The following is a 20,315-nucleotide window of genomic DNA, read 5'->3' on the forward strand; positions in this document are numbered from 1 at the left end:
TATCTAGATGTTAGTAAAGCTTTCAACACCTTCCTACACGACATATGTATGTGGAAATAGAGGCCAGATAAGTACACCATGAGGTGCAGTGACTACTGGATCCAAAGTGTTACGAGCAGCAGCATTAAGTCCAGCTGGATGCCAGCCACTTTGCAGGGATTGATACAGGAGCCAGCATTGTTTAATGACTTCATTAATGACCTGAATGATGAGACAAAGTACAGCCTCAGCAAGTTTGCAGTCTACAAACAGCTTGGATGAGAGGTTAACAATACATCAGGTGGCTGTGTTGCCATCTAGAGGGACACAGGCTGGAAAAACAGGCTTACAGAGAGACCCCACGAAGTCCAAAAAAAGGAAAATGCAAAGTCCTTCTCCTGAGTCTAGGGATGAATAATCCCAAGCATGAGTACACGCTGTGGGAAGCTATTGTGCAGAAAGGAACCCAGGCATCCTGGTGGACATCAAGACAAACATAAGCCATCACTGTGCCCTTGCAGCAAAGAAGGCCCATGGCATCCTCAGGATGCACTGCCAGCAGGTTGAAGGACAGCATCCTGAGGAGAACTACAAAGACAGTGAAGGGACTAGAGGAGAACTCCCACAAGGAGTGTGTGAGGTCACTTGGTCTGTTCAGCCTGGAGGAGACTGAGGGGAGACGTCACTGCAGGTACAACTTCCTCATGAAGGGACGAGGACAGTCAGGCACTGATCTCTTCTGTCATGACCAGTGACAGACGCGGGGGAATGGCCTGAAGTTGTGTCAGTGGAGGATTAGTTCAGATATTAGGAAAAAGTTCTTCACATCTCAGGGTGGTTGGGCACTTGAACAGGCTCTGCAGGGAAGTAGTCACAGCAGCAAACCTGATAGACTTCAAGAAGCATTTGGACAATACTCTCAGGCACATGGTGTGACTCTTGGGGTGTCCTATTCAGGGACAGAAGTTAGAGTCATGGGTCCCTTCCAACTAAGCATATTCTCTAATTTCCCTCTGCTCAGCCCTGATGAGACCACAGCTGGCATGCTAGGTCCAGCTCTGAACTTTTCAGTATGAGACCAATATACTGGAGAAACTTCAGCAAAGCTGGACATAGGATTAAAGGTCTGGATCATCTGACACATGAGGAGAAGCTGAAAGCACTGGAAATGTTCAGCCAGGAGAATAGGATGCTCAAAAATCCAGCTGGCCACAGTCCTGAGCAACTTGCTACAGGTATCCTGCTTTGTCTACAAGATCTGGTCTGAAGACTTCCCAGAACCCCTTGAAGCCTTAAAGATTTTTAGCTTTAAGATAGTCAGCAATGACTGATGAGGTGATTTGACTCTGAGGTACCTGAAGAGATTCCAATTGTTTCACCTAATACATTCAGATACATGTTCCCTGTACCTGAGAACTGAAACACCACATCAGCAACATCAGACACAGCTCCTGGTGGTGATGGTCTCAGGAACATCCCAGTTGCCCCACTAGCTATGGGCACGTGGTTCAATTGTCTTTTTCAGCTTGGATGGAGAGTTACATTGGGTCTAGATTTTGCCTAACTGCTTCTGGATACAATAAAGTAGGAACTCTGGGCTCTAATCTTTCTGAGTTCTTATTTTTTTAAACAGCTTCTTTTTCAGGAAAATGCTTCCTGGTGAACACAGGCCTCTGTCTGCAGTGAAAGGCAGAATTCATGACAAAGGGAGAAATTGCACCTGAGATTGCAGTCTAGTGAAGCATACATACCTTTGTACAAAGAAATCTTAAGGTATCAGATGCTTGTTTTGTACTCTAGACATTAAAAGGATGCAATGAATGCACTGTATACCTTCAGATTTGCTAAAACATTTTCATTTACTAAATGCAAATATAAGATGTAAAGCAATTACATAGATTTGTACATTTAATTCAACAGGACACTTTAAAAAGTTTGGCAGTACTATTCAGAAAAGCCAGTTCTTCAGAAAAAGCTGGGAAAGCAAACAAGTGCTCAGAGACAAAGTGCATAGCAAATACTCTCATTTGCTACAAATGACAGCTGTTAAAAAAAAAACAAACAAAAAAACCTTGAGTCAATTAACAAGTCTTTTGTAACAGATGTTTCTACAGTAAGTATTAGTCGGTTTTATTTCTAAATAGTTAGAAATATGAACAAAAAGTTAAAAATGCACATCTGATGCATAAAAAAATTCCTCTGAACACTAAATTAATATTGCCAATTTGGTAAATTATGACTTTTATTACATTGAAATCTCTAATGTAAATGCAAACCAATCATTCCTTAAAGTGATGATGAAAGTACCAAGAAAATGTATTATTTGCCACTGTTCTCATCTTATGGAATTTGTTTTGTGTGCATCCAAAATTCTCTGGCAACATGAATATAAGTAGTCACACTGTAAATAGCATTGTATGTCTATAAGTAAAAAATTAATCTAAGATTTCAAGCTATTGAGAAGATGTTAAAATGAGGCAGGCATCTATAATTTAAGATCTTGTCTTCTCCCCTTTTGGAGAACTGAAGGTTGGCAGAAAATGAAGAAAGAAAAGGAAAAAAGGAGGGACATACCTGTTCTGACAAAGAGTTAACCTAAAAGCAGATGATTATTGTTCATAAATACTTATTTACAAATCTGGGTCATATTCCTAAATATATTTTTAATTTTAGTTTTAACCCATATTTAAAATATCTAATCATTATAATAGTGAAAGATTTGTCATGAGCAATGAAGGAATTGGCTTATTTCAATGTTTCCCTCTGAAAGAGGAATTCTTTTTATAGTCTATGGAAATCCTGAATGGAAAAACAGTAAGTAAAGAAGTAATCTGTAACAATCCTAATGGTTTCTTTCATACTAGTGAAAAAATAATGCTGCCAAGACATCCACTAACATCAGTTCTTTGTCCAAGGATGAAATCAAACACTCATTTCAATACAGTTTTCCAAACACAGCTTTAAAATTACTTTTGCTTTTTGCACAGGATCTCAGGCAGCTTGCATTACCTTTTAACAGTAGATACATACATAAATATAATACAAATATAATATAAATGTAATAGAAATGTAGTATATAAAAATATATAAATATATAAATTAATTATTAGTGAACACCCTGCAAACTACTGCAGAGTGACATACATCAGCATTGCTCCAGAAAATTGGTCATGTTCCCTTTTTTTTTTGTCTTCAAAAGTGTGGATGGTATTAATGCAGGACAGGGTGTGATCTAAGTGAAAAAATCAAGGAAAAAGAAAACATTTCTCTCATTCCACATGAGCTCCTTGGTCTGATTCACTGCACAAACTAACACAGACATCCACCTGCTGCACAAGAGAATATATAAGGACAGCATGGGCAGCTGAGACTGTTTCAGTTAAAGAAACCATTTACTGCCAATTAAATCTCTATCAAACTAAGATGCAAGGAACTTGGCTAACTCTCCTCTGCTCCTGGCTCATCTTGGCATTTCATTTGGCCAACAGAGAGATTACATAAACAAGCTGGTCATCGGGCTTTAAATAAATAGAATTGTCTGTGTTTACAAGTGTCTGACAAAGTTTTCCAGATGTTAAACCAACCCTACTATTACAAATTTGCCAGTTAAAATGCACTAACAAACATTGTTTTTAAACAAGTACAGACTCTGGAGTCAGCTGGACTATGTAAAAGGTTCACTGGAATCCCTTGACACACTACTTAGAAGTTTTGCAAACAATTAAAGCAAATCCCCTGGATCAAATCAGGCTGTCAGGGCTCACTGGTATATATACTGACATGAAGAACATGCACACTGTTTTGAAATATAACTATACACTAGTGGAAATTATTACTCCATAATGATATTCCTGCAACATGCAAGGTTAAATTTTGACTGAAATTAGGCCATCAAAACAATTTTCTTTTAATATGTAATTCAAATATGGGCTTCCTAAAAAGTTTCATGTACATTAGTCAAGAGGTGGGCAAATACAACTTCACTACATAGAAGAAGGAGGTCTACCTCTGGGGTTTCTTGCCTTTTTATATACCAAGGTAGATTCCATCTCCATCCAGCCAATCAAGTTAACTCCTATACCTTAAATCACATCTTGATTAACTACAGCTACTTCTCACATTCAGTATAACTCTGCACTGAGATTTGTTTGGAAATGGCAGTCACATACCTCCTGCAATACAGACAAGGTATCATTCAGCTCTTAAAGTGGGATAACATCTAAATGCTCAACAACTGAAAGGCAATCTGACCTCAATACAAACCAGGAATGACTGCAGATGTGAAAAACAGCAAAAAGACAGATGAAATACCTTTCTTCTCCTCCATCAAAATTTCCCAAAAGCAATTTTCCCTCAGGAGTCAAGATATATCATTTACCTCCCATTCCTGAATCAAAGAATCAAATATGCTGAGTTGGAAAGGAACCATCAGGATCATCGAGTCCAATTCCTGCTCCTAAACAGGATACCCCAAGGATCACACCATGTGATTGAGTGTTGTCCAAACACTTCCTGAACTCTGTCAGGCTTGGTGCTGTGACCACTGCCCTGGGGAACCTTTTCCAGTGCCCAACCACCCTCTAAGTGAAGAGGTTTTTTTCTGATATCCAACCTAAACCTCTCCTGACTCAGCTTTATACCATTCCCTCAGGTCCTGTCACGGGTCACAAGAGTGAAAAGATCAATACCTGCTCCTCCTCCTCCCCAGTTGAGGATGAAGACCACAATGAGGTCTCCCTTCAGTGTCCTCTACTCCAGGCTCAACAGACCAAGCGACCTCAGGTCCTCCTCATATGGCTCCCACTCCATGCCCTTCATCATCCTTGTGGCTCTCCTCTCAATGCTCTCTAATAGCTTTTTTTAAAATGTCTTTTACACATTGTGGCACTCAAAACTGCACACAGGACTTGAGGTGAGGTTGCCCCAGCTCAGAGCAGAGCAGGACAATCCTCTCCCTTGCTGTGCCTGATGCAGCCCAGGATAGGGCTGGCCCTCCTGGCTGCCAGGGCTCTGCTGATTCACATTCAACTTGCCATCTACCAGGATCCCCAGGTCTCTTTCCTACTCTCCAGTCCATGCACATATCCAGGACTTCTCCATTCCAGGTGCAGGATTTGGCACCTGTCCTTGCTAAATTTCATACAGTTGGTGATTGCCCAATTCTCTAATTTGTCACAGTCCATCTACAGAACCTCTCTGCCCGTGAGGGAGTTCCTCTCAATTGTGTCACCCCTTTGAAAATATCTAGAGATGTTTTCCTGGAAATGCAATGCAACTTGGTGAAATAGAACCTTATTTTTTACAGCCTCATAATATGTTTAATCAATATGTAATTAATAGGACTTCAAACAAGAACTAACATGTGCTAAAATGCCTGGGTTCAAGCAATAGATAATACTCCTGTGAAGCCAAAGGAGTTATGACTTACCTACCTATGTTATCTACCTACACAGAGCCAGGGGGCCATGGGGAAACACTGCAAGAACACCTAGGAAATCCATCAGAGTTCTAATAGAAAGGTAAGTACCCTCAATTTGTACCTATTAAGAAATCTATTAAGGACATAAGGTGAGAGAAAATAATTAAAGAATACATGTAGGTAACATAAATAACTCCCAGGTAAGTCAAGCATCTCGCATAAGAAAACAGCTCCCAGAAATAAGGAAAGTAGAAACACTCATTTAAACAAATTAACAGAGCTTTTCTTTTATTTGTTATTCTCTATTTCTATATTCAAGCAATATTCTCCACTGAAGAGTCAGAAAAGTGATCAGGACAACCAGTTAGGCACCCAGAACAAAAACTGTGAAGGAGCAGATAAGAGCAGGCTGAAAAAACCTGACTAGATCTCAGGTGACTCAAAAGAAAAAGCAGAGCAGGAAAAATTACCAGAAAGACAACGTAATAGCCCTAAGAAATAAGAATCTGTAGGCTCCCCTCAGACAAAAGTATTTGAAATCACCCAAGGACTGAACTACAACTCGAAGCAGTGTTTTCAGAGCAGGAAACCTACATCTGTGTTGCATACCCCAGTGTGTTGACTAAAGGTATGCAGTTGATTCTGAGCTAGCAAAGGCTAGCAATGTCCTTGTAGCACTACACAGGCAGCCAGAACTGGTATTGTGATGCTCATGCTACATAAGAGGACTGGCTCCTGGCACATTATTCCTCAAACAGTCCTCAGGTATGACATAAGAGAGAGGTAGCATGAACCAAAACCATGCCAGAAAATGTTGCTAATAATTAATCCACGGGTTTTATCAGCAGTGCAGCAGTTGAGCTCACACCCAGGTCTTGCACTTTTTAACAGTATAAACATAGTCAGGCTGTCTCCACCAAACAACTATGGATTACAGATCCCTCCTCCCTTCAGAGCCATCACATTAATTACACTAGACTGCAAGGATGTAGAGAAAGAGAAGCAGGCTCTCCTGCCCCAGCCATCCTCCCACCACCATAGAACTGGAATATGCAGCTTCCAAATGCACCAGCACATCTGAGTAACTACTGCTATGATATTCTCTAACTTGGTATTAATAACGTGAATGTATGATACATGTTACAAAATGTTTGACAACTATTGCTTTGTGTATTTGTGCAGAGTATACATTTCTGCTCATTTTTCAGCAATACTGAGCAAGCTGTTTCCCCTCTCCACCTTGCAGCAGGGATCCTCTTGGTCCATGTTGGTTCTTGCAGAAAAGAACCTCCTCCCTCTCTGTACACACCCAGCAGGTACTAACAACTGCTACCTAGACTTCAGACTTGTTCCTGGCATGAAAGCAGTATTAATTAAAATTCTCCCTCTAGAGTAGAAGTGCAGGAAAGTGAAGAAATCAGGAGTATTACTACACTTCACAAAAGCTTTTGATATCAGTCAGGCTGTGTAATCTATTTGTACAAGTAGATATGTCAGGAAGACCCTCTTTTTCAATGAATTTGTATGTGCTCAATGACTCTTCTTCCCAAAGAAACCTTATCTACAGTTTATATCATTATACTTTCAATACTTGCAGGACTATTTTTCTTGTCCAAAGCAGAAAAAAGATGAAAAGGTGAAAAAAGATAAATTCCTTTACATGAGGCCCCTTTAGGCAACTCAAAACATTATTTGAGAATTTGAGAAACTGCTTCCTATTCCTTACATCTGCATAAAGGTTCCAAGAAAGGCTCCAGACCAGTGTAACAGCAGCTAGTGCTGGTGCAATTCTGGAGCACAGCTTCATGAACTCCATAGTGAAAGAAACAAACAGGGCAACAACAAACCAAATATCTGTTCATACAGGCTGAGTACATAGCAGCAATATCTGAAGGAAAAAAAAATAGAATAATAGTAAACAAAGCTCACAGAAAATGAAATCTTAGTGGAAGGATCACAACCAAACTTAAACAAAACTACAAGGAAGAAATCATAACTTACACACTTAGCTTCACACTTGCTGTGCATAAGGATCTAGAAAGTACCTGAAGAGCAGGCTGTGCTGAAAACCCTGTAGGTTCTTTGGTACAACTGTGAATCTAAAGTAAGAAGGAAGCCTTCACAGGCTTGATTCAGCTTTAGTTTTTATGCAGGTCCTGTGATAAACAGTTGTGCACACATACAAAGGCACACAAAATCAAATGTTCAATTTTAAGAGACTTCAGGGGTACATTTAATTATATTTACTGGGAGTGAAATGTATTCATCAAACAAAATTTTAAGCTTAAATCACTTATCCAATAAATTAAACCTTACTGAGTACAGATGTTAAAAGTGTTAATAGTTCTGTATTTCTTTCTAAGAAAAGCAAATTTTGCCATCAAAGGTAATCAAATTTATGCTGACAGTGATCAAGCATTGAACACAAAAAATGCCTTCCACAAAAAATTGAAAGGTCTCTCTTCTTGGGCAGTTGTCAGGAAGATAAATCTTGGTAGTCAGTATTTCCTTCCAAGAGCAGAAGTCAGGCAACTCAAAATAGGGATGCCCAAACTCAAGGCTACACGTTGCTTAGCCAAGCAACTTTGTCTGGCTCATAGGCAATTTACAGCCACCCTCTTTCCCTTTGGTCTCACATCGTTAACTCTCAGCTTCCTGATTTCTTTGGGGAAAAAAAAGACCACAAATTCACTTGAAAGCAGTTACCAAAAGCAGCGGTATTGCATAGTGCACATGCAGTACAGCTGAATCAGACTTTCATGTGCACATCCTTTGGCACAGTAAAGCCCACTGAACATGCATGGATCAGCAGCACTATACCAAAGACACACGTATACTAAATTTGCTCACATGGAGGAAGATTTTGGCAGAGAAACCTATATTACTACAACAACATCTTATGACACAACGCATTCCTATGAGAAATTCTGATTCCACTGTTTTAAAATTGCTCTTCTACTAAAAACATAAATCCATACAATGTAACTAATAACAAGCAATCTCATTTTTATAAAAATAAATCCTGGAGTGTAATTAAAGCCTCCAGTTATACCAGACAAGAACACCATGCAACATTATTACTCTTAAACTCAGAAGTTACTTTGAAGATTAATTTAAAAGTTACTATATAGAGTGAGGGGGTTTCCAACCTGCAATAATACATAGATACAGAAAAAAAGAAATTAAAGCAAATCAAGACTGTAAAGTCAACCAATTCAGAACATTTTAGGTCAGAACATCCCAGACCTATGCAACTTTCATTCAAACTCATGATACTGCCCTTCCTGACATCATGATGCATTTTTCCCCAACAGCTCTTAAAGTGGAACACAAAGAACAGTACTCAGTGAGTAATGTTCTATATTTTGCATTTGCTAGCTCTTCCTGAAGTAGATATGTGCCTTAATTACTTAGTTATTAACATACTCCGACTGCTCTGAATACAGGCCTATATTACTAGAAATGACCTGAATGATTGCCTGATCATGTGTGACCATAAAAACATGAAATTCCTGTGTTTCTGTTTTCCTTACACAGATCACAGAAATCACCTGGGTCTCCCATGCCATGGCAGATGGTAATTGAAGCACCTGGTTCATGTCATGACCGGCACAGGGCAGCAAATTCCCTCCAACTTGTCACTTTAAAAACACCACACACACACACAAAACTGGCTCAAGGTGCAAATGTATTTTAAAAATTACTGATATTTTAATACTTAACATTGAATTTGAATACTTTTAAACTAATTTTTATGCAAACACTTTCAGACATATGGTCATATTTCCTTACGAATTTTCTACTACAGTCACTATTATTGCTTAAGTGCTTTATGAACACTAATGACTGCTTTCATATCATCTCTGTGAAGTGCATCAAATTCCACCTCCAAATAGAAAACCCAAGATGAATATTATCTGGTAGTTAACTCTCAAATATTAGAGTCACATAACCTGAGTTGGCAGAATTACTTCTGACTTCCAAACTCAAACATATGTCACCACAATTAACAATTTTCTGTACTTTAATCACCTTTACTTCCTTACTTTTAAAAACAATAACAATATTATAATAATATTATTATGCAAAATAATTCCTGGCCTAACATCTAAAAAATGTAGTGTTGAAAAGAAAACATGTTTAATACATTTAGGCATGCCTGGGGTAGCACAACTACATTTTCTCTATGGATGGAAATTAACATCAAGCAACATCACAGCAAAATACTTACAAAAGATGAATTACTATTCTTGAATGCATGCACACAGTTCTTCTTTTCAAGAACTACATGAAACCTAGACACCAGACACCTTTGAAAAGCCATGATCATGTATGAATAGGCATGAATATCATTATCACATAGTTTGGATAATGAGCGTAATTGTAAAATGATGTTGTAAAACATTACACGGCAAAATTAAAAGCCAGAAAAGCCTAAATAGGCAAAAAGTACAACTCGAGTTGACTGGCTTATTTGGCAGTATATTCTCAGCACAAGACTCAAGTACAAAACTGTGGTGAAGCTTGTGTCAAGCAGGTATTGAGCTGTTGTTCTGAAAGGAGATGCATATAACAAATTCAGTTTCCTGTATTTCTAAGACTCTGCCACAAAGCCAAGAAGGAATTTTATTCTTTACCTTTATTCATTGATTTCAGCAAAGCTTATAAAGTGTTTCTATTAAACATTTATAATTTTGTAACACTGATACTTGCTTCCAAAAATTTCAATGTGTTAGGTCACATTTAAAGAAAATAATGGTATTTAAGCAAACAGAACTATACTTCTGTAGAAATACCTTTGGACCATGTTCCTCTTAGAAAGTGCCTGCAATGTTTTGGTGAAATGTTAAACTTTTTTAGAACAAAAGGTCAAAAAAAGATCAGATGTGGTTTTCCCTCAATTTTCAAAGGCTTTTGAAAGACTTACAACTGTATGCACAAGGCATAACTAAAGGGTCATGCTAATAAATCAAGTTTAGATTACTTTGCCATCTAACCTATTCATCCTGAAGTTACTGCAGTGAACTTAACCTACTGTGACACAATTTCATAACTGTACCATTAATGCTAATTATGTAGACATTTCATCCTACCCTCACCTGCAATCAAGAAGGATCTTTTCAAAGCTACTGGGTAATTTCTACACTAAATTGAATGATTATCCAAGCATCTACCACTAAGCTAATCTCTTGCAGAGAACAAAAAAACTGCATTGCTGCTACAGAGAGGAGTGAGAGCAATTCAAGACATGGCAATACTATTGTGTAAGTCAGTGCTCTGAGCTGAAAACTAGGGCAGCTTTGCCTTCCGTTGTCTTGGATTAACAGCTCCACAGGAATTCAGTACTAGGATCAAGCTTTAGTCTGTCTGCTAATGCACATAATTTGGATTTACTGCAAGAATATAATACAACTTGCAGTCTAACAAGGTTAAGTGATACAAATGAAGTGACATTTTTTTTGTCTAGCAAATCCATTCTGTGTTTGTGACTGCAATTCAGTGCAAATGTTTAACTGCCTAAAATGTCTCACAAAGCTGTATCTTGTAAAATAATTTTTTAAGACTCAACATCTTAATTTCTTTAATTTCTTGTTCATGTACGAGACCAATACAGAGAGAGTAAGAAATGCACATTACAATTGCATACACAAAGCAAATTAATTGCTGGAACAAAATGACTGCTATTTCCAACTGAAGTGCAAGGGTCTTGAATGAGGCCCTGGACTTTACAGCAATACATAATATGCAATTAGGTACAGTAAAACAGTTGTCATGGCTTAAAAAAAAAAAAAAAAAAAAAGAGTGAGTAATCTCATACTGGGGTCCCAGACTTCATAATGCTTGAAAGGCAAAATTCCCCTACCAGTTTCATACCAGCACTACAAATACCAAGGCAGGTTTGTAGCAGATGACCACAGAGAGATCTTTGGCAATCAGTACAGATGCAAAAGATAATTGTGATAGTTCCATATTAAGAAATTGAAGATCATAACTAAGACATACACTAGACAAATTTTATTTCTGTGTGACAATAATAAAGATCAGCATTCCCTTTCTACAGTAAGATACTCTAAATCATTCTAGTATTTATAAATAATTACCTTTCAGTTGAAGGATTCAGAGTATTAGTTTCACAAAGGTTGAAGTTCAGTATCTAAGTGACTCAGAATTTCTTCTTTCCATGCCCACAGGCACAAGAATCAGTATCTCTCACTCTAATTGATTCCTATTTCCATGTTATGTTAGTGGCAAAAATCATCCTGACATGTTTGGGTCAAGTTTTTCAGGGAGAGGAAAGGATTCAGCTCATCCAGCAAGATCCCTTTTGTCCTCAGTGAGGAGAAAAACACACATCTAGAACTCAATAACCTCCTACCCTCATGGCAATGACAAAAGGAATTTTGAAATTCTCAAATGTATTTTTGTCTCTTGATGCTTTTGACGGTACATATTTACTCATTTTCTCATTTTTACATATTTACTCAATATCTTAAATGTCAATTATTCACAGCTGATAGTTTTTTTGCAATGTACCCCTTCAGTGCACAGTATAACTAGCATTTACAGACACTAACATTTGAAACAAAATGCAAGCAGAAAGGAACCAGAGATAACACAAAACAAAGTATTTCAAACCCTTTCCAAGGTATTGAGAATACTTCTGTATTATTATAGCATAACTGCCACAAAACAGCCAGTTGTAATTTGAATGTTTTAATGGATGGAAGAGCTATACATGTGTCTCCCACTTCAAGGCTTTATATTAGCTTTGAATTAATCTTCTCAGCCTTCCCAGCTGGCTCTCCAATTTTCCAAGCACACCATAAGGCGACATACACATTACATCATTACACATTACATTCAAATATCACTTTTATAAGGACACAGAGGTTATGTTAACCCTATTGCCATAGGCTTACATGAAGAAGGGCATATATTTGGGGCATATTTTAGGAGGCCAGATGCACAAACAACTGAATTCCAAGAGGCACATGACCATGGTACCAGCAAACCTGAATGCTTTGATACAAAGGCTTTGCATATGGTGTCTTTCAGCAGGAGTTTTTTGAATATTAGCTAATAGTAACATCTTTTCCACATTCTGGAACTCAGAAAGTCTTCTAAAAGACTTAAAATCTTCATTAAACAAATTGTTTTTTCCAGTCAATCTTATCCGTTTTTTGATGCAAGCTTTCTGTATAGCACATAAATACTAACACCATTTTCAATTAAGACGTTTGCTACTTTGAATACACCATTTCCATCCACCTGCAACAAAGACACTGCTATAAAATAGTTTTGCACTATTATCAATTTTGCCATCTCTACTAAACAAGAGCTAGATTTCTATAATTACCAGGCAGTGAAGATTTCTAGTTAAAGTAGAAACTTTAGTAACTTTAAAGTAGTAGTTTTAACTATGCTTGTCTTTAGCATTACAGATTTTTAGCTCATTTGTAAGAGTTGTAAGCTCACTGATATATGACTTGCCACCCTCAGTCTGCATACCCATACACATCATGGAGTAGCCCACAGTACTGTAACTCAGAAGATCAGAACAACTGAAGAAGAGGATTTTAATCCTAGTAAGAATAGGAAGTAAGAATCAAGCAAGAAAGTCAGAGTCAGATATAATACCTGTGTCTGGGAGCAGATTCACCTGCTGAGGTGGGGCTTTCCACACTATCTTTTGCTAAAGTTAAATAATAAATTCTTTGAGTGTAATAGTTTTTCAGTGCCTGTAACATTGCCAGACCTACCATCTTCTACATTGCCAATATAAAATAATTCAGAAGATTATTTCAGTCAAATAGCTCTGCTGCAGGGAAAATACTCCAGTCTGCTATAGTTTTAGATCTATTCTTAAACAAACCTGGTATGTCTGTGCTTTGGATCAAGAACTTTAAATTCAGCCAGAGTTTTCAAAAAATGTACATATTGCCTAAGAAAATGAGATCCACAACCTCCGACAATATTAAAACGGAACTGAAAATTCAGATTAAGGACTAGAAAGAAAACCTTATTCAGCAATGTATTTCCTCATGAAATATGAAATCAATACTATCTTATTTACCATATTCACAATAATTATCTATTTGCAAATTTCATTATATGATAAGAACGGACAAGTGAGGGGAAATAGCTATAACTACAAAAATGCATTTATTCTGCTTAGTACATAAGTAAAATATATATTGGTCATTGGCAACTTAAAATAAATTCTTACATCTACAAGACAAGCTCTACTTTTTAAAAGAATATTCGTCTTGCACAGAGTAGACTCAAAAGGAAATAAAGTCATCAAAGCTGAAATAACACTGCTGTCAAATTCTCTTCAAAATGGGCAAGTTCTAAGTCTTCTAATAAAAAGTGAATTGACAGAGCCAGTAGTAAAAGGATTAAGTCTTAGTAGCTACAACTTTCTAAGGTTCCATCTGTTCTGTACATGTGCCACCCTGGGCCTTTGCCAGATCCACGACCTGGGACTCTCTTCTGTATTGTCAGTAACACAACACTCCTGCTGTGCTCTGTCAACAAAGAAATAGTGGCTGTTGGAATATACAGGTGACAAACTTGGAAATGTAGGATACAATTAATACAGACAGTTTGGAAAATAAAAACTGAGATTGCTGGTCAAGAAGAATAGAAAATATGGATAAAAAAAGAGGACATGGAAATACAGCCAAAACATTATATAATATCACTAGGGGAAACTAAAAATTACAGCTTTTGGAATATCTGCAAAGAAGTGAAAGCAGAGCAAACACTGTAAGAAACAATCTTACTAACAGCTTGAAGAAAAGCATAAAAACTTTTCAGCATGATGGCTTCTGACAAATCTGCAAAGACAACAGATCTGGTTATATGAGGCATACTCAGAGGAGACAGTAGCTTTGCAGAAATCTTTTTGTTGATATTCACCATGGAAAAGAATGGTAAGAGTATCACATCAGAGCACTCCCTCTGGAGAATCGTCTATTTACAGCAGAAGCACTGTTAGAATGTGAAAAAAATTTAACAAAAAAATTTTAAATGTTACCTGCCAGAATGAGGCAGCTATTTACTCCTTGAGCTTTGAAGAAACTATTGACATTACTGAAAAATGTGATAGCTGAACTACTCTAGATAAATGGAACTTCTGATTTCAAACTGCCCTAGTACCATGGGATAACATAAACATCATTCTCAAGAAGATCCTAAAACAAACACAGAACTATAGAGGAGAAAAATTGCTATTTATACTGGATAAAGTGTTGTTAGTAAGTCTAGAACAATTAAGGAATAAGTAAGTAAATATGATACCATGTGGAAGAGTCACCACAGCATTTGCAGAATAGCTGCACTTCACAAATCTAATACAGCTTTTTTAAGTTATAAAAATATGTCCAGGACAGAAATTTGATTGACAGTGTAGTGCATTTCAAAGGCACCCCATAAGTCTCCTAAAGAAAGTAATCTCTTAGAATAAAAGAAAATGTCCTGTGAATAAATCACTGGTGAAAAGGCAAGAAATAATGGTGGACCTCAATGGTTAGCTTTCACAGAGGACAGAACAACCAGAATAGCATCACAGGAACCTGTGCCTCTCAATGTGTTTGGGGAGGAGATGTCCACAGATGTATTCAGAACAGAAAAGATACAGATCAACTGTAAAAACATGCAGGACTCCTTTATTGGGAGTGACTGGGAGGTGGAACAGGAGATTAAATGTAATGTACATAAGTATAGTGTACATAAGTGAAACAAAAGGTGAACATATCTCTAAATTTACACAGGCATTGACCTCTGAGCTTGTTATTCTCACCCACAGATAACTTAAAAATGTTAAGTTAGATTAGGCATATGCAACATAAACAGTAAATTCAGTGCTCAGTAGACAAATAGGTGTCAAGAATTATTAGGAAAGAAACAAAAAACAAAACAAACCCCACCACTAAACCACTCTATGACTTGCATGTTGTACTGAATGTTTCATTGGATCTGGTTTTGGGTACCAAACAAAACAGAGTCAAACTGGAAAGTAGAGAATGTTACTGAGTAACTCCTGTATGAGGAACAACCAAGTAAAATAGAATTCTTCAGCCTAGGAACAGGCAGCAGAGTGGGGCCATCCTCTCTGCAGCACTCAAGTCAAAAAGAAGAAGCAGTTGTTCCCCATGTCTTCCACTGGGACACCTTGTTGAAATCACATGGAAACATGGAAAATGATAGATTCAACTGTAACAAAAGGAGACAGATCTTGACATTCCAGGTAATTATGCTGTAGACGTCTCTGCCCCAGGCTCTTCTCAACATTAAAGGCATCCATGAGCACATGAAAGACTGGACAAGATTTTAGAAGGAAAGTGCACCAAGATCCACCAATCCAGTCATGCCACCTCTAGTTATGGATGGTTAGAAAGCCACCCATGAGCACCACCTGCTTGGTTTGTTTGCATGTTTATCTCCCTGTGCATGTGCTGCTGCCTGTGTTGGAGTCAACAGGCAGAGCTGGATGGCTTCAGTTTGTACAGCTGGGTTTGTACATGCTGTTAGGTAACAGAAGGAGAAACAAGATTGGTTAAAGAGACTTAGGGCACGCAGGAAAGAGACAGAACATTTGCCACAGGTGGTATAGTATGAAGGAGAGGTGTACTGGACATAATTCACAATGTTTTGGTATCAGGGGGAGGGTACTAGAGGAATGAGTGTGGCCAGGAGATTGGAGAGCAATAAAAAGGGAGAAAAAGTGTCAGAGAGGCAAGAGCTTTTACCCTAGGAGTTTGCATGTTGGTTTCAATCCCAGAATCAGATTTAGTAATTAGAAGTCAATTGACAAAATAAATTGGGAAAATGTGTCCTGATTTAGAAGTCTACCTGCAATTAACTGAATATTCTAAACCTGTCAGTATTTTTCACTTGAATCTCCCAGTTTCTCTTCCCCTCACTAAAGTTCTATGATGAGCATCAAAACTATTACATTAAAGACCTCTACAGAAACAGAAGATCTGTTGTCAGAATCTTCATCTCAGTAGTGTGAAGTTTGAGGAATGGAACCTCATAATCTGTTTTTCAGCAATGTGTCAACTCCTGAACTTTAGGGTTTTTTTCATATAGAGTATAACCTACTGTTAAGAAATACAAAGAAGAAAGTAGTACAAGTTTTAAATCTGAGTAAAATACCAAAAAGAACAATGTTAAGATCTCACCTGGAGTAAGAATGAGCAAGAGGTATCTGCACTGGAACTCTCATTTTGTATCGTATTCTGTTGAGTAATAGCATCCTCTTTCTTTCGTTCCTTCTGCCCTGCTTCATCATCTTCATACTCATCAAGGCTCTAAAACAAAAAATATTTAGTTATCAGTTAGAGTCCTTGTATGTTGCTTCACATGCTTCCCATATAACAGCTTTTTTCTTCATCACAAAAGTAAGATATAATCAAACCAAGATCCAATTTGACAAATATTTAGACAACATTGTGAGAGTTCAGTACTAATCCTGCTGTGAGAAGGAGCTTGGACTATACCTGAAGTTCTTTCCATTGGAATGATTTTACAACCCTGTTTGCCATATGCAAACCTTTATACATAAGAGATTTTCAGGAAATCCAGAAAAGGGAAAAAAACCCATAATTGTACTCTTCACTCAACTGCTGATCTTTCTTGACATAGTGGCACCCTGCTGAGGTTGAAGTGTCACTCTCAATCACCCATTTCAATTTTGGTCCCCTTGGTTTTCATTTTTTCTTTGAAAATTTACCATTGAAAATCAGTAATTTTTAAATTACTTGGATAGTCATTAATTACTCACAGTTCACACTTATATGTAATGTTTTGATTCTTCAATATAAATGTTTCAACTCTTCAATATAAATGTTTCATACTAGATTTGCTGAAATACTTGCTTTAAGAGGATTAAGTTTCTAAAGTACTGACTGTTGTCAGGCCAGAGACAGGAAAAGTAAGCATGCAAGTAAATAATAAAATAATCAGTACTACTGCCTCTGCTCTAGCTCAAAGCTGAGTTAAGGCCAGGGCAGAAATGCGAGGACTCAACCAGCTTTGGGCTAAGTCAGCTATGTCTAGATCAGTCCATTAATTTAATGTACATATATTTATAGAAAGAAAAAAAAAATCACAATCTTACAGTTAGAAGATCAACAAAGCAGACAAAGCTTAAAAAAAAAATCTGACCATGACATCACAAGCTGTTTGCCAGTACTCTACATTAGAACAAGAGATGACTGAAACCTTGTTACAGAAACACAAGGAAATAATCAGTTTAAGACATCAGAAAATGCTTCTAGATGAACGCACAGTACCTTGAAAAACACAGAACTGGACTAACAGAGAACAAAGATGAATGTCAAATTATTTCAGTTGAAATTTCTGATGCAGAAAAAACAAAGTATTCTGAGGCTCAGATACTGACAATCTCTGTTATCGTCATACACAAAGGACATAAAACCAGTCAAAAATACATAACGAGAATGCTGGAATACGGTGTCTTTAAAAATAAAACCAATGTTATTTGCTAGCTGAAAATAGCAATAGTATATCAAAAACTAACTCCAGCTCCTCCAAAGCAAACACGGTGGTGATACAAGTGCTAGAGAACTGGCAAACCAGAAAGGGATATGTTTCCACAAGTGAACGTGAATAAAAGCCATTTAAACTCCCCACAGCAGCGCTCATGACAGCAACACTAATGCAATTCCACTGGTCTGCTCCTAACCAACCTCTTCATGTAACTGATGCAGACCTGCTCTTGTCACTAAGAAAGGCAAACTTAGAATGTCATTATGGCTAAATCATTATACAATTCAAAAATACTTTCAATGAGTCTCTTCTAATAAAATAATTACAAGTATTTAATGGAATTCTTTTGGGTCCATTTATAACAAAGCGTTTAAAAAACACAGTTATGGCACATTCTAGGAAATTCTTTAAATCAACATCCTCTACCTTTTATAAACTGCAAAACTTAAAAATTTTGATAAGAAACTTAGGTCCTAATTTATCCCATTGTCCTATTAATCCATTATGGAGCAACAAAATAAGAAAAAATAAGGCCCTACTGCAACTAGAAATGGAGTGATCTTCACCTCTTACAAAGCCAGCCTTGTTCAGAAAGAACTACAAGACACGCAGAAGATATCAATAAATTTTAACCAGTGTCATGCAAATGAAGAATGATACTGTGTCAGAAAAACAGAAACATTTTCAGATTGGTCTTCCGGTCTCCACGTTGTCATGACAGAGAATGGAAACAACTTTGCATTTTCAAGGAAAAACATTCTTTAAGGAGAAAAATTAAGCTCAAATATCAATATTGTAGGTAAAAAGTCTTAGCAGTGACTAAGTAAAGTGTACCTTTCTCCACTAACTCTCTCCTTCAGATAATACTTCTCATAAGTTATCCAAAGACAATGAGAATTCCATATAAATATTTTTCTCTGAATATAATTACAACTGTAATGAAGAATGTTCTTCTCTCTTTTAATATAAGATCACCTGCTACTAACTATTAGCAATTTTGAACAGGAACAAAATCTAGCATGAAAGTTCTAGCCACATAATTTTAAATTAATCATTTTCGGCTAGGATTTGCCAGCAATGTCCATTCCCACTCTTTCCTTTCTTCTTAGGAAGGTCCAAGACGACCAAAGTCTGCAAATCAGTACCATTGGGGGGTATTCAACCACCCCAAAAAATCTGTACTTCCCAGATTAAAGGTCTTCTTCCCAAGCATTGAATAGTTGGTGAAACAGCCTATATAAATCTAATTCAGAGCATATAATCTCTGTTTTAAAGGCTATGGGGGCTTGCTTCCCACTCCAGTTCACTGCAGCAAGTGTCACACCAGGTGAGCCCAGCACAACTTTGAGTGGTTAGAACCACAGCAGCACCAGGTTTATTATTTGTAAGAGAAGAGGTGGAAGAGTCATGAGCACAGGTTGATAGTCACCACCTATGGCTGGCACGGCACATTTGGCCAGGGCTGCCAATGCCTTCCTGCCCCAAAGCAGATTCACAGTCACTGTCTGAGGCTGTGGTTTCCCAAACACAAAGGTTGTGTTCCCCTTCCAAACATGCAGACACATCAGCTCACAATGTTTACAAAATGCAGGCTGAGCACAAACCAACACGGTAAGACCTACATAATTTAAACCTTTTACTGCCTTTTAGTAAGATATTATGTTTTGCTTCAATAACCATTAGCCTTAAAAAGGAAATCCACTTGTTTTGACTCCTGATGAAATAAGCTTTCTTATTGAAAATATCCTGCTTATGCACTTAATCTTCAATTATTGATTGCTATTGTTATTGCCATTTATGTTCTTAGCTAACTTTCAGAGTAATAAAAATCAACAAAAACACATTTCAGCTTGTGGGTGAGGGTGATATATTATTATTATTGAAAACATTAAAAATGTTTAAAGTGTTGTTAGACACTTTAGAAACTAGGATTTTCCAAACTGCCCTGCAGCTGAAACTGCCTCAGCCCACAAGACATTTCAATGAACTGGATTACTGTGTTGCTCACGTTGCAGGCTCTCTCAAATATTGCATTTTGCTGTAAAAAGTAGTTTCCCATCATTGAAAAAGACGTAAGTACAGCAATTACTTTCTCTGTCAGCACAGCAGAGAAATGGACTTGTAACCACCGAGGTGTAATTCTGACCCATTATATAATTCTCTCTTTCCATTCCCTTTCCTCTGCTTTTTTATTTTGCCACTAGGCACATACCATTTCAGATTCTTATTTTCCATTAAAATCATCTGAGTTTTGCATAGCAGATATTCAATGTGACATTCCCACATCTGATCTTAATATAAGGAATCCACAGAAATTTTTTAGGTTTTCTAGGATTTCAGCAAATGTTTGAAGACGTAGTATAAACATTTTTCTGTTAACCTCTAGTATGGAAAATAC

The 20,315-nt window shown here is 37.3% G+C and overlaps 1 protein-coding gene across 1 annotated transcript in view; it reads right to left on the reverse strand.

Annotated features, from left to right (window-relative positions):
* Positions 1 to 20,315, reverse strand: part of PAWR (pro-apoptotic WT1 regulator) — a 70,111-nt gene that overhangs the window by 18,473 nt on the left and 31,323 nt on the right. The window contains exon 2 of the mRNA XM_014888650.2: positions 16,588 to 16,716. Coding sequence (XP_014744136.1) covers positions 16,588 to 16,716 — 129 coding nt within the window. The remainder of the gene's footprint in view (positions 1 to 16,587; positions 16,717 to 20,315) is intronic.

Source organism: Sturnus vulgaris, chromosome 5 (assembly GCF_052056855.1).
Source record: "Sturnus vulgaris isolate bStuVul1 chromosome 5, bStuVul1.hap1, whole genome shotgun sequence".
NCBI classification, from domain to species: domain Eukaryota; kingdom Metazoa; phylum Chordata; class Aves; order Passeriformes; family Sturnidae; genus Sturnus; species Sturnus vulgaris.